The sequence below is a fragment of the Gasterosteus aculeatus genome, chromosome 11 (genome assembly GCF_964276395.1).
Source record: "Gasterosteus aculeatus chromosome 11, fGasAcu3.hap1.1, whole genome shotgun sequence".
In the NCBI taxonomy this organism is placed as follows: domain Eukaryota; kingdom Metazoa; phylum Chordata; class Actinopteri; order Perciformes; family Gasterosteidae; genus Gasterosteus; species Gasterosteus aculeatus.
Window position 1 is genome coordinate 8,993,063 of NC_135699.1, and position 11,466 is coordinate 9,004,528.

General features: G+C 43.7%; 1 protein-coding gene across 1 annotated transcript; it reads left to right on the forward strand.

Moving 5' to 3' along the window:
* Positions 1 to 140: 140 nt before the first annotated feature.
* On the forward strand, positions 141 to 11,375 carry limd2 (LIM domain containing 2). The gene is made up of 4 exons (XM_040190212.2): positions 141 to 388; positions 8,213 to 8,257; positions 8,383 to 8,519; positions 8,619 to 11,375. The coding sequence occupies exons 1-4, from the start codon at positions 386 to 388 to the stop codon at positions 8,776 to 8,778; spliced, it is 345 nt and encodes a 114-aa protein (XP_040046146.1). The 5' UTR covers positions 141 to 385; the 3' UTR covers positions 8,779 to 11,375.
* The last annotated feature ends 91 nt before the right edge of the window (positions 11,376 to 11,466 follow it).

Genomic DNA, 11,466 nt, shown 5'->3' on the forward strand with positions numbered 1-11,466 from the left:
ATATGCTAGTATTTCTGCATTGTGGTAAGGCGACTTCTATTGTAAACTGAAGCTTGAAAAAAAATGTTACACGGAACCTCGACAGTGACATTCTTGTGCCGCGATTAGTCGTCATTAGTCCGACGGGCCCTGAATGCGTCAGGAGCAGACGAGAACCAATAGCACGCGACATCCTGCCGGAGGAAAAAAGAAAAGAAAAAAACGTTCCGTTGAAAACCGAGACGAGGAGCGCAGCGCAGAGTAGCGGCACAAACTCACCGGCATCGGGGCCAGACGTCTACAACAAAAAGCCTCGCACAAAGCCGAATGAGAGAGCAACCATCCGCCTCCAGCCTCCGAGTTTACAGACTTTATCGGCGCAGCGTGTCGCAGACCAGAAGCACAGATGGTGAGTGTGTGTAAATCGGCCGTTGGTGTCCGCAGCCTCCCCTCCCTCCCTCCGCCGCTTCTCCTCTCTGCCTCTCGTTGTGTGAGATGAGATGAGGTGAGCTCGGTGATGTCCGTCCGCCCCGCTTAACGGGGTTAGCCGAGCGGGAAGCCGGCTGTTTGCATCCGCCGTGATCTGACTTGTAATCCCGTGATGGTGGTTTTTATTAAAGCAGCCGTCTGTGTTGAAGCAGAGAATGGAATAAAACCCGCCGTCGTGTTCATCTAAAAGCGATCAGTGCTCCGCTTGTTCCAACGTAACGTTGTGTTAGTTAGCTAGCGCGCTGGCTAATTAACATTAAAACACTTAATCACACGTATAACACAAATTACCACTTCTTATTTGGTTAATAATATGCATAAGCGATCATTCATTTAATTGCACTCGCTTATTGGCCGAATTGCACATTGATCTGGGTTTTTATATTATGCTCCCTGATTTTAGGTTTTTTGTTTTTGTTCGATCAGCAGTTCAAGTTCCAACCCAAAGCAGATTAGTATGTTGTTGTTGTGAACACAAGTTGTAACAGGCCTTTGCGGGCTGAACCTCCCCGGTTTAAGTGCAGACAGTGAAGCAGTCTGTAAAAAGGATTTAACACAACAAAACAAAATAAAATAAAGCGCAGGTATTCGTTTTAATCCCATTTGCTATTTCCAGGGTGGGCTTGGGAAGAATACAGCAATTTCCCCTTAAATGAATGTGCCTAAGACCCTGGTTCTGAGAATCTATTTTCACGGTTATATTTCAGATTCACAGAGAACTCGGGGAATCCTGTTGGTTCCTGGTAGCCTGTAGTTACACGATCATAGCAGAGCCAAGGTTTCTTGATGTCTCCCTCAGCCTCTCCTCTTTGTTCGCACTGATCAGACACCTGAACGTGGTCTTCAGTGCCACGGATCCTCCGGCTAGCACGTGCAGGTCTTTCTCAAAATGTATCCACATCCAATCCCAGGATAAAGTAATGTTACACTCCCAAAAAATAATCCATCACCGGACAAAACGTTGTCCGTGGCTGCTCGTGGACTCGCCTGCAGATGCCGATCCTCTTGATTAATACCAAATAGATTAGATGGATCCAGTAAGTGGATTGAACCCTGTGTGTAAATCACAGTGACATTTTAAACTGCGTTTCGCTCTTTGATACTAATCGGTCGCCCGTGTTTGTGTGGTTGAGTAGTTTACAAACTGCTGTGTGGTCTGGTGAAAAAAAACACACTTTACACCCATTCCAGGGCACCACATTGACAAACGGTCTGTCATTACAGCCCTGGCATATGGCGACCAAGCTTAAGTAAGTACTGTATATGGTCATTTTCATTTCCTGCCACTGTCAGCGTGCTGCCCAACTATAATTCTAGTCCGAGTTGACGACAAAGATTGACACACTGCTCTGCTGTCTGATTTGCGTCAGTATTCTGGTGGATTTGAAAGGCTCTTGTTGCAATTTGATTTGTCTGTCTGGAAAAAAGAAAAAAAGAAAAAACTAAACAAATCATGCAGATTTAGACAAAGCACGTTGTGCAAAGCTGCAGTCAGGACTAAACATTTATTTTGTTTGGCCATATGCTCTTCTGTCAAACAATAACAATTAGAGCACAAAAACCTGATTTGAGGGGGGGGCAGATGGCGTTTTCCTGCTGTCAGATGTGCAGAACGTTGTTAAATGGGTCGCCGGCAGGGCCAGATTAATAGTTGTTAACTAGCCGGTCCCGTTCAAGTCACTGCAGGTGGTTCTTGGGAAGTGATAGTCGGGCGAACAGATCGACCGTCAGGGGGGTAGTAGTCTGTCCGCTGGTGATCTCTCTCAGACATTTTCAGGGGGGGGGGTTATGGTTGGGGAAATACTGTATTTGAGGTGAGTGTGTGAACAAAGGAACATGGTTAATGAATTTTCACGGGTACATTATGTTTGTCTGATTTTCCTTTGTCTTGTTTTCTTGTTGAAATCCCTGCGTGAAGAGTTTCACTAATAGTTTTCTCAACATTAGCACCCGGGTTCTCACGTTACATCCCTTCCAGCGGCGATCAAATGCAGGCTATCTTCAATTCAGCAACGTCTCGGATCACTTCATCGTGTTATGTAAATTTTCTGTGATCCCCTAGCAAATATTTGCATGTACATTTTTTTTTTTGAAGACAAGGATGTTTTCAGGGATTCCAGTCCTGCAGGAAAAGTTGGTTGCGAAATGTTCCAACCTCTCGTTGAGTGTTAGACAACATCTGATCAGATGAAGCTCTTCAGGCTGTTTTAGTCGGTACCTTCAGCGACGTGCAGAAGGCAGCAGCATCGCGGCGTCATGTCAACACAGGCTTTCCACGTCCTCGACACATTCTTTTACCGGTTTGGTTCTTTGCAATTTACAGAGGAAATATGAACAGACCAGCTGCTGCAGCATACCAGCACCAAGCATTGGTTCTTATGCAACATTCAATACATACAATCCAGATTCAATACATTTCATTTGGAATAGACTGACTTTATTATTAGTATAATTATAATAATGGCTTTATAGCTTCGTATTGGTGGATCGTTTCAGTACTGCTCTCGGGGCGGCTTCTTTTAAAAGAAGTGACGGGAGCTTTCTTTTTAAGCAAAGCAGAACTTAATGTTCTCAGAATTTCTGAAGAGGAGTAACAAGTGAGAAATCAGTTTTGTCAGTCTGAAAAGAGAAAATTATTATTTTCTGAATGTTTTCAACAACAAAACACTTTTTTCATGGTCTTAGAGTAATTTGGACTGCAATGATTAGTTGATCAAACAATAGTGGGTCAACAGAAAGGCAATCTGCTCTTATTCTGATAATAAATGAATCCTTCAAGTAATTATTTCACAGTCATAGCTCCACTTTATCTAATGTGGGGATTAGCTGCTTTTACTCCGTTTTCTGAATTTATTTGAAATGTTGACTGGTCATTTGAAGACGTCACCTGTTTTTAGTGGGATTTTTAAAATTATTTTTTGATATTTACTTGACAGGTGTTTAGTGAGCAAATAATTAGGAAAGTCATTGCATATGGATAGAAGCTTTGGACATTGACACATTTCTCATTTTGGCTCGGTACACCCCAACAACAGAGTTGAAATGAAAACGGGTTAGGATTAAGTGCAGACTTTCTGCTTTAATTTGAGGGTATTTGCATCCAAATCAGGTGAACGGTGTAGGAACTACAACAAATGTATAAGTGGCCACCCCGTTTTTAAGGGACCAAAAGTAATTGGACAAATATAATCACTTTTAATACTTTGTTGAAAATCCTTTGCAGTCAATGACAGCCTGAAGGCTGGATTCCATAGACGTCACACGCTGGGTTCCGTCCCAGGTGATGATCTGCCAGGCCTCTACTGCAACAGTCTCCAGTTCCTGCTGGTTCTTCCTTCCAGTTCCTTTCCTTCTCCATACTCTTCTCTTCTCTCATTGTGGTACAAGTTTCTTTGTCTCATCTGTCCATAGGATGTTCTTCCTGAACTGCACAGGCTCTTTCAGATGTTTTTTTGGCAAACTTTAATCTGGTCTTCCTGTTTTTGAGGCTCACCAATGGTTTACATCTTGTGATGAACCCTCTGTATTTACTCTGGTGAAGTCTTCTCTTGACACAGATACGCCTCCCGGAGAGTGTTCTTCATCTGGCAAACTATTGCGTGAAGGGTTTTTTCTTCACCAGGAAAATTATTCTTCGGTCATCCACCACAGTTGTCTTCCGCGGTCTTCCGGGTCTTTTGGCGTTGCTGAGCTCACCAGTGCGTTCTTTCTTCTTAGGAATGTACCAATCAGCTGATGTGTTTGCTATCTCTCTGATGGGTTTGTTTCGATTTTTCAGCCTAACGACGGCTTGCTTCACTGATAGCGACAGCTCTTTGGACTTCATTTTGCAAGTTGGCCGCAACAGATTCCAAACACAAGTACCACACCTGACATGAACTCTAGATCTTTTATCTGCTCCTTGTAAATGAAATAACGAGGGAATTACACACACCTGACCTTGGAACAGCTGAGCAGCCAATTGTCCAATTACCTTAAAACCACCCTCGGTGGCCACATTTGAATTTGTTGTAGTTCCTACACCGTTCACCTGATTTGGATGTAAATACCCTCAAATTAAGGCTGAAAGTCTGCACTTAAAGCACATCTTGATTTGGCCACAGCTGATGTGTTGAAATGCAAAAACATTTCAACTCCATTGTTGTGGTGTACAGAGACGAAATAATGAAAAACGTGTGTCAATGTCCAAATAGTTATGGCCCTAACTGTATCATTTAAAAGGTTTTATCTGGACCTTTCACCTTCCCAGACAGGAAGTGAAAAAGTGTCCAGCTGGTGTCAGCTGTCTTGGGAGACATGCAGGCGTTCAATGCCGCCGCGTCTTTCAGCGGATAAAAATGCCCCGTCACTTTCTCTTTGCAAACGAGGAAGCTCAAAAAGAGGAAGTGAACTAGTGGCCGATCGGACCATGTGATTACACTGCAGATCCTCCGTCTGCACTTTGAAAGGGTGTCAGCTGCTACTTCCATCGGTTCCCCGGCCAGTCGAGCATCAAAGCCTCGGCTAGTACTCTCCATCACAGAAAAGCTTTTTATCCACTACCAATCTTCTCCCCAGGCATCTTTTCCACAACACCGGCTCCTTCTCGTCATGTTCAGACTGATGGAAGCTGCTGACGAGAGCCTATGAATCTAACTTGGAGAAGCTTTTTAGTTGTTGGAACGGTGCCCTGGCCTGCAGATCCAGATAGTGCTATATATAAAAAAATATGTATATACATACATATATATATGTATATATATATTGCATGATTTACAGTTTCTTTTTTTCCCCTTACTGATCATCCAAACGATGATTGCGGTTCTAAAAATAAGGGATGAGCGAGAGTGGGAGCCGCGTTTTGGATTGATGACATAAAACGTTTGTTAACATAGCGCCTGCCTGACCTTTTACGGGCCCCGTTGCAGTGAATCGTGCGTCACGGCGTTGTATTCAGAGATGGTCGGGTGTGAAGCCGGGAAGATTTGTCCGATTGTCTCGAGTCCATCTGCACTCGGAACAGAGAGTTACTTTTTCCCACATGAACTCTTTATGAACATGTTGACACTTTGCCCTCGAAACAGTTATTTCAGAGTTGTTGTTGTTGTTGTAGCTGGGATTTGCGTCAGCACTCAGCTGTCGCTAACAATGACATTTAGTCAAGACGGGTCTTTTTTGGAGTTTTTGGTGCCTGTTTGACTCACGTGACATAGAAGGATTTGCATGCATCATTTTGATGTTACTCTCTAAACTACATCCTCAGACTGTCTCTCTTTGGCATCTCTTCTGGACTTTAAAAGAAAACTAACCGTTGACTCCCCACCCTCCCATGTCATGTGGGTGGTCCGTGGTCTCAGGGGCCCAGTGGGATCCGCGAACAGCAATGCTGTGAATGTTTTACATCAAAGGTTAAACACAAACCCGTCATCTGGCGTACAGCTGCCGCTTCTCCAGAGTCAAATGAGAAGATTGATACCGATAACATGTCTGTATGTAAATATGTAGTTGGAACTCAGCAGTGACTAACACGGCCATGTGAAAGGATGAAACTGAACAAGCAGCACCTCAAAGGCTCACCAATGGACTAATGATCGTTTTTCACTGGGCCACAAAACTGTCTTCTTCTTCTTCTCCGTCAAACTTAACAGGTGTGCCGTCGTTATCAAAATGAAGGCCGGCTTGGAAGATGGCCGTGGGGGGAGAGGGGGGGGGGGGGGGCGCAGCAGGGTGGCAGGAAGTGGGGAAACCCAAGCGAGGGATTTGTGCCGTACGCTAAGGGAAGTCGCACGAGGACTTTAGCTGCCGCCTTCCCCTTTGGGACTCCGCAAGACGGAGGAAGCCAGCTGTGTCACATCGACTTCCTGCCGCGCTCGAGCTGATTGGTGGCGATTGAGACTGATGCACATATAAGGTAAAAGGAGAAAAGATGGCACAAGCTAGTCTGAATTGGCCCAGGAAGCTTGTGTTTGGAATGCATGCCACCTCCTTACATGGTCACAACTCCTTCTGCGTTGTTTTCACCGCCAATTTTCTTTTGAATGCCAATACCGGGCCTTCGCTCAGATCAAACTTCCTTATTTGGCTGATTTCAGTTTGTCAATTGTAATGTACAAAAGCTTATATGGGAACAAGTCATGCTGCACAAACTTCCCCGACAAGTGTTTCACAATAATTTTACACATTCACTGAAGATCTTGACAGTGTTAGATAACGTCGAGAAGATTTCAGCGCCGCTGCAGCTACAGGAAGTGATCTTGAGTGCGGTCTGCTAGATAACCAGCGAAGTGTGAGAGCCGCCTGCTAGCTTCGACCCGACACACCAACTGAGCTCAAGAGGTATGAGTGAGGAGGAAGAGGGGGCCTTTGGGATGGGATTGCTTCTACAGGAAGCTGCACGGCTTCGCTTAATGGGCCGGAAGTTCAAAAAAAGCGTGTTACGCCATTCCCATTAGGTTTGGTTCTCAACCAAGTTTTGTGTGAAATCAAAACTAAAATGCATCTATGAAACACAATATGCATCTGTCAGGTTTGGAGGGGTGTTGCACAGGACAACAGAGTGTAAATGTTTTTTTTTTTCTTTCTTTCAAGTTAATCGAAAGTTCCACACACAGGTTTGAGTACACATACACAACCTGGTGGCAAGCAACAATTGGGTTTCTTTCGGGTATTATGAAGTAGAACTTTGATTGTTAAGGTGTTCAATTTGCAAACTAGCCAAAAGACATTTAGAGTTCCATATATCCTTAAAACAGATAGTGTCATTACATTTCTTCACTTCTGCTTAAAAGTGAAACACACTTAAATCCTTGGGTTCTTAGCAGGCGGTTCATTTCAACCAGTGTCTTGCAGATCAACATTTACAGGAGGAAGTTGGATGCAGATGCACCACGCTGACCTCCCCATCACTGTGGTTGACTTGATTTTATTTTGTCTGCGAAGCAAGTCGAAGAGTAACAGACCTGAAAGAATGAGAATCAGCAGTCGCCTCTGATGGCAAAGTTCTCCTTCTCCCTGCACACCCCCCCCCCCCCCCCACCTCCACCTCCACCACTTCCTCCAGCCAAACAGCCTTACATAACAAGGCTTTAGAAAAGTCTGCAGTGGACTTTTCCCCCCTGCCAGGCCGCCCTTCTTCTTCTTCTTCGCACACTCGCTTTTACGATGGCAGTCAATGTGTACCAGGTGGCTCCAGAGAACATGCAATGTGCAGGTAAATGTGGTGAAAGGTGTTAGACGGTTGGCCAGATGATGAACGAGTAAACCTGCGGTTTGCGGTGCGTAAAGCAATGCAATGCAATGCAATGGTTACACTTATGGATTACAGAGTCACGAAGAGGAAGGCCTCTCCGACAATTGGCAAGAGACTTGATGGTGAAATGCCCTCGCAAAGTTTCTTCCCTGGATGTCGGTTCGCTGAGCTGTTGAGCCATGTGGACGTCAGCCCCCATGCAGAGTGTCCCACGGCTCGGCTCACATGACCAGACAGAAGGCACCTGATCCTCTCCCAGGGGTGCAAAGAGACAGATGGAGGGGGGGGGGGTGACAAACAGAGATGAGCTTTACAGTACAACGCGGCGGTAAAGGTAATAAGAGGCCTGGGGAAAATGCTGTCTTCCACCCTGGTGGGGTCAGTGGCCGTAACTTGATCGGACTCTACTGTGATTCCGCCTTTTATTCACGCTGTGCCCCGTTCATATAATAAAAGGAGTCTCAATACATTTTTTTTTAATGTAAAGTTTTCTTTTTTTTCCTTTGTCTTTTCCAGGACACCAGGAACACCACTGAAGAGAAACCCGTCCAGCGATCTAAGGTAAACCCCTGTCGCCTTTCTCACCCTCCTCTCTGTTGTTCAAGCAAAGACACAAAGGACGTCTTTCCTGCCTTCCGTGTGTGTCTTTTGTGCCCAGTGACAAACCCGTACATTTGTGTGCTCAGTCCTTCAGCTTCAAGACCCAAAAGGAAGTGTGTTCCTCATGTGAGAAAACGGTCTACCCGATGGAGAGATTGGTCGCCAACAACTTGGTCTTCCATTCAGCATGCTTCTGCTGCAAGCACTGCAACGCCAAACTGAGGTGACTGTATGCCTTGTTGTCCTGTGCGCGTTAACTTAACTTTCTGCTTTCAGTTTGCATATAACTGGTTCCTTCCTGCTCTCTCTTCCTCCCACGCAGCCTTGGCACCTTTGCAGCTCTTCAGGGTGAATTTTACTGCAAACCCCACTATCAGCAGCTGTTCAAAAGCAAAGGCAACTACGACGAGGGCTTCGGTCGCAAGCAGCACAAAGAGCTCTGGGCCTCCAAGGAGACAGAAAATATGACGAAGACAGCATAGTCATGTCTGTGCGCCATCCCGGCCATGCCTCTTTCTTTTCCTCCTCCTAACACCTCCAATACATCACGATGAACGCATGCCTCACATTCTGAGGCAGCGTTTTTAAATCTCCCACGCGCTCACTTGCTATTTAAACGCCATCAGAACAGAAACATTCTCAAACAGCATGGGGATGGCTGGCCAGTCATGGTCCATACACAACAAAAATATATATTTTGTGGATATATTTTGGGTTCCTGATTGGAACTTGTAGTTGATTGTGACCAAAAGCATTCTCCGGTATGAGGAGTATAATAATAGTAATAATAATAAAAGTCACTTTTTTTTTTGCTTTTCATTCTTTTTTACTAATTTGCACCCTTTTTATTAATTAAACCGTATGCTCAGGCAAACATATCCAAGGGGTTCACAGAGCATCCATGTTTGGCAATAGAGCATACACTCAGGTCAATTTTCACCCCAGGATATACAAGATAATATTGCATAGTTTCACTCACTTTAACAAAACAGTACTCAGAAGTTGTATTAGTCCTCAGTATTGTGACTTTGCTGTCAGACCGTCGTGTTAGTTTGTTAGGTTTCATATACTTGAGGAACAAACAGGGTACAGAGTACTGTAAAATAACGGCACACATCAGCAACAGCCCACCTCTTCGGATTTCATTCAAGTTTTATTTCGTTATCTTCCGCTTCATCCCACGGTTTGTTCTTATTTTACTGTGAGTCTTATCCTTGCATGTTAGAATGACTGGGTCTTATTAGCCTTATCTTATGACTGTATTGATATTTTTGTGTTGTGAATGATTTGTTTCATTAATGCATTTAAAATCACTTTTAAAAAGGTTTTTAGAAGCACTTGAGTTTGGATTTGATGTCTCGGGCATAAGATGAGCCTCTGAGCTTTTATCGATGGTTGAAATTTTAATGAAATTCTCAGATTGTGTTTTGTATACTATCCGTACGTAGAGCTGTATTCTGTGATTAGTGAACATTCCCCACCTTACTGTACTCTAGCATTGCACAAATGACCACGCATGATCACCAGACGAGATGAACACGGGGAAACCGAGGCCTTGTTTGGGGGAGCTGATGGCTTCATCGATTACTACAGTTGCATGTCTGTGTCACAGATGTTGGACGCAGCCACGCAATTTTCCTCCCTCGTCATTCCACGCTTTGGCAGTTGTTGGTGTCTTGTGGTGATTTTTTCCCCTGCTGTATTTGAGAGTGTCCGTGTAGCTGGACCATCTTTTTTTGGGGGGCGGTGGCGTATACAGACCCATTTTAATCACAGTGTCTTGAAAATCCATTGTTAGTCAACCACCCTCGTCTCCCAGTCCCTCTCATTAAGCGTGGGCAGGTTTCTTTTTTAAATGAATGCCTTCCTGTTGTTATCTTCTGTCTTATTAGCTAAATACATCTTAGCAACTGGACCTATTTCTTGATAGTGAATTTGCATTAGGTGGCTGAGGGAGGGTTTGCCACTAATGTCCCTCTGACGTGCTCCTGCATGCTGCATGCAAAACCAAGTACAGAGCATCCCCTGCTGGGGAAAGTGTGAAAGTAGTGTTTAGCGTGAGGAAGAAAAGCCCCTGAACTCAACACAGCCTTTATTCAACGTGTTTTAATATGTGGCCTCGGTCCACAGTGCAGCTACTGCAGTCAAGACACCTTTTTTAAATTTAACACCTAAGAAATTGAGCAAAATTTCCACATCTACATTACATTCATTTTAGAAAATGTCTGAATACCACTGAGAATTGACTGACCCTTGAATGACGCAAAGTACTTTTTGTGACAAAAGGTTTACTGTGAATTTGAGCATGCTGAGCAGAGGAGAAAGCTACACTTGAACAGATGGATATGTCCTACTTTCTTTTTAAAGAGAAGCCTTAGAAATAAATAGCTGACCTTTTCAAACAAGTCCTTTTTGCGTACATAGATCTTAACAAATAAATCCCCTGATAATGCCTTCTTAAAACCTGATTGGCTTAGTTTAGAGCCCCAATTTTTAACATAGGATTACTTAACTCCAACCAGCAGCCATGTTTCATATCTAACCACCTTTTATCCACAAAAAATCTGTGACACATTGTATATTTTCCTTTTTTCAAATGTTCAAATCATCCCCCGAACTGTTTGCCACGGTACAACTACATAATCTGTGAATTGAAACTTGATGCTGGTGCCAAGAGGCTCAGGTGAATGATTGCGATGTAATGTTATAAATGTTACACCGGTGAGTCATTTCATTTTTGTGCTTAACTTGATGTGGACTTACTTTTCAATGCTGTTGTCAGACACATGTTAAATGTAATATGTAATGCATCTTTGAACATGTATTCTGTACAGAGTTAACCTGTGGATTGAGGTGGCCTTACAGCAAAGGACGCTTGGACTGTGTTTGCAGTCTTTTCCTCTATTCTCCCTTATCTCTGTTGCTTAGTTGTGGTATGGAAGTGTAATATTATAAAATGTAAAAGTCCCCTGCCCCCTTTTTATGACTATGTACACAATCATTTTGTGCATTTTCTTTCTTCTTGTCTTTTTTTTACATGCTTTTGGAGAAAAAAAATAAAATGCCGGTGTTGATTTAATGCAGTAGTTTCAAGCTATTGATGTTAAAATAGCTGGATCTTTGAATACCCTTGAGATTATGACGGATTGATCCTTAATAATAATAATAAT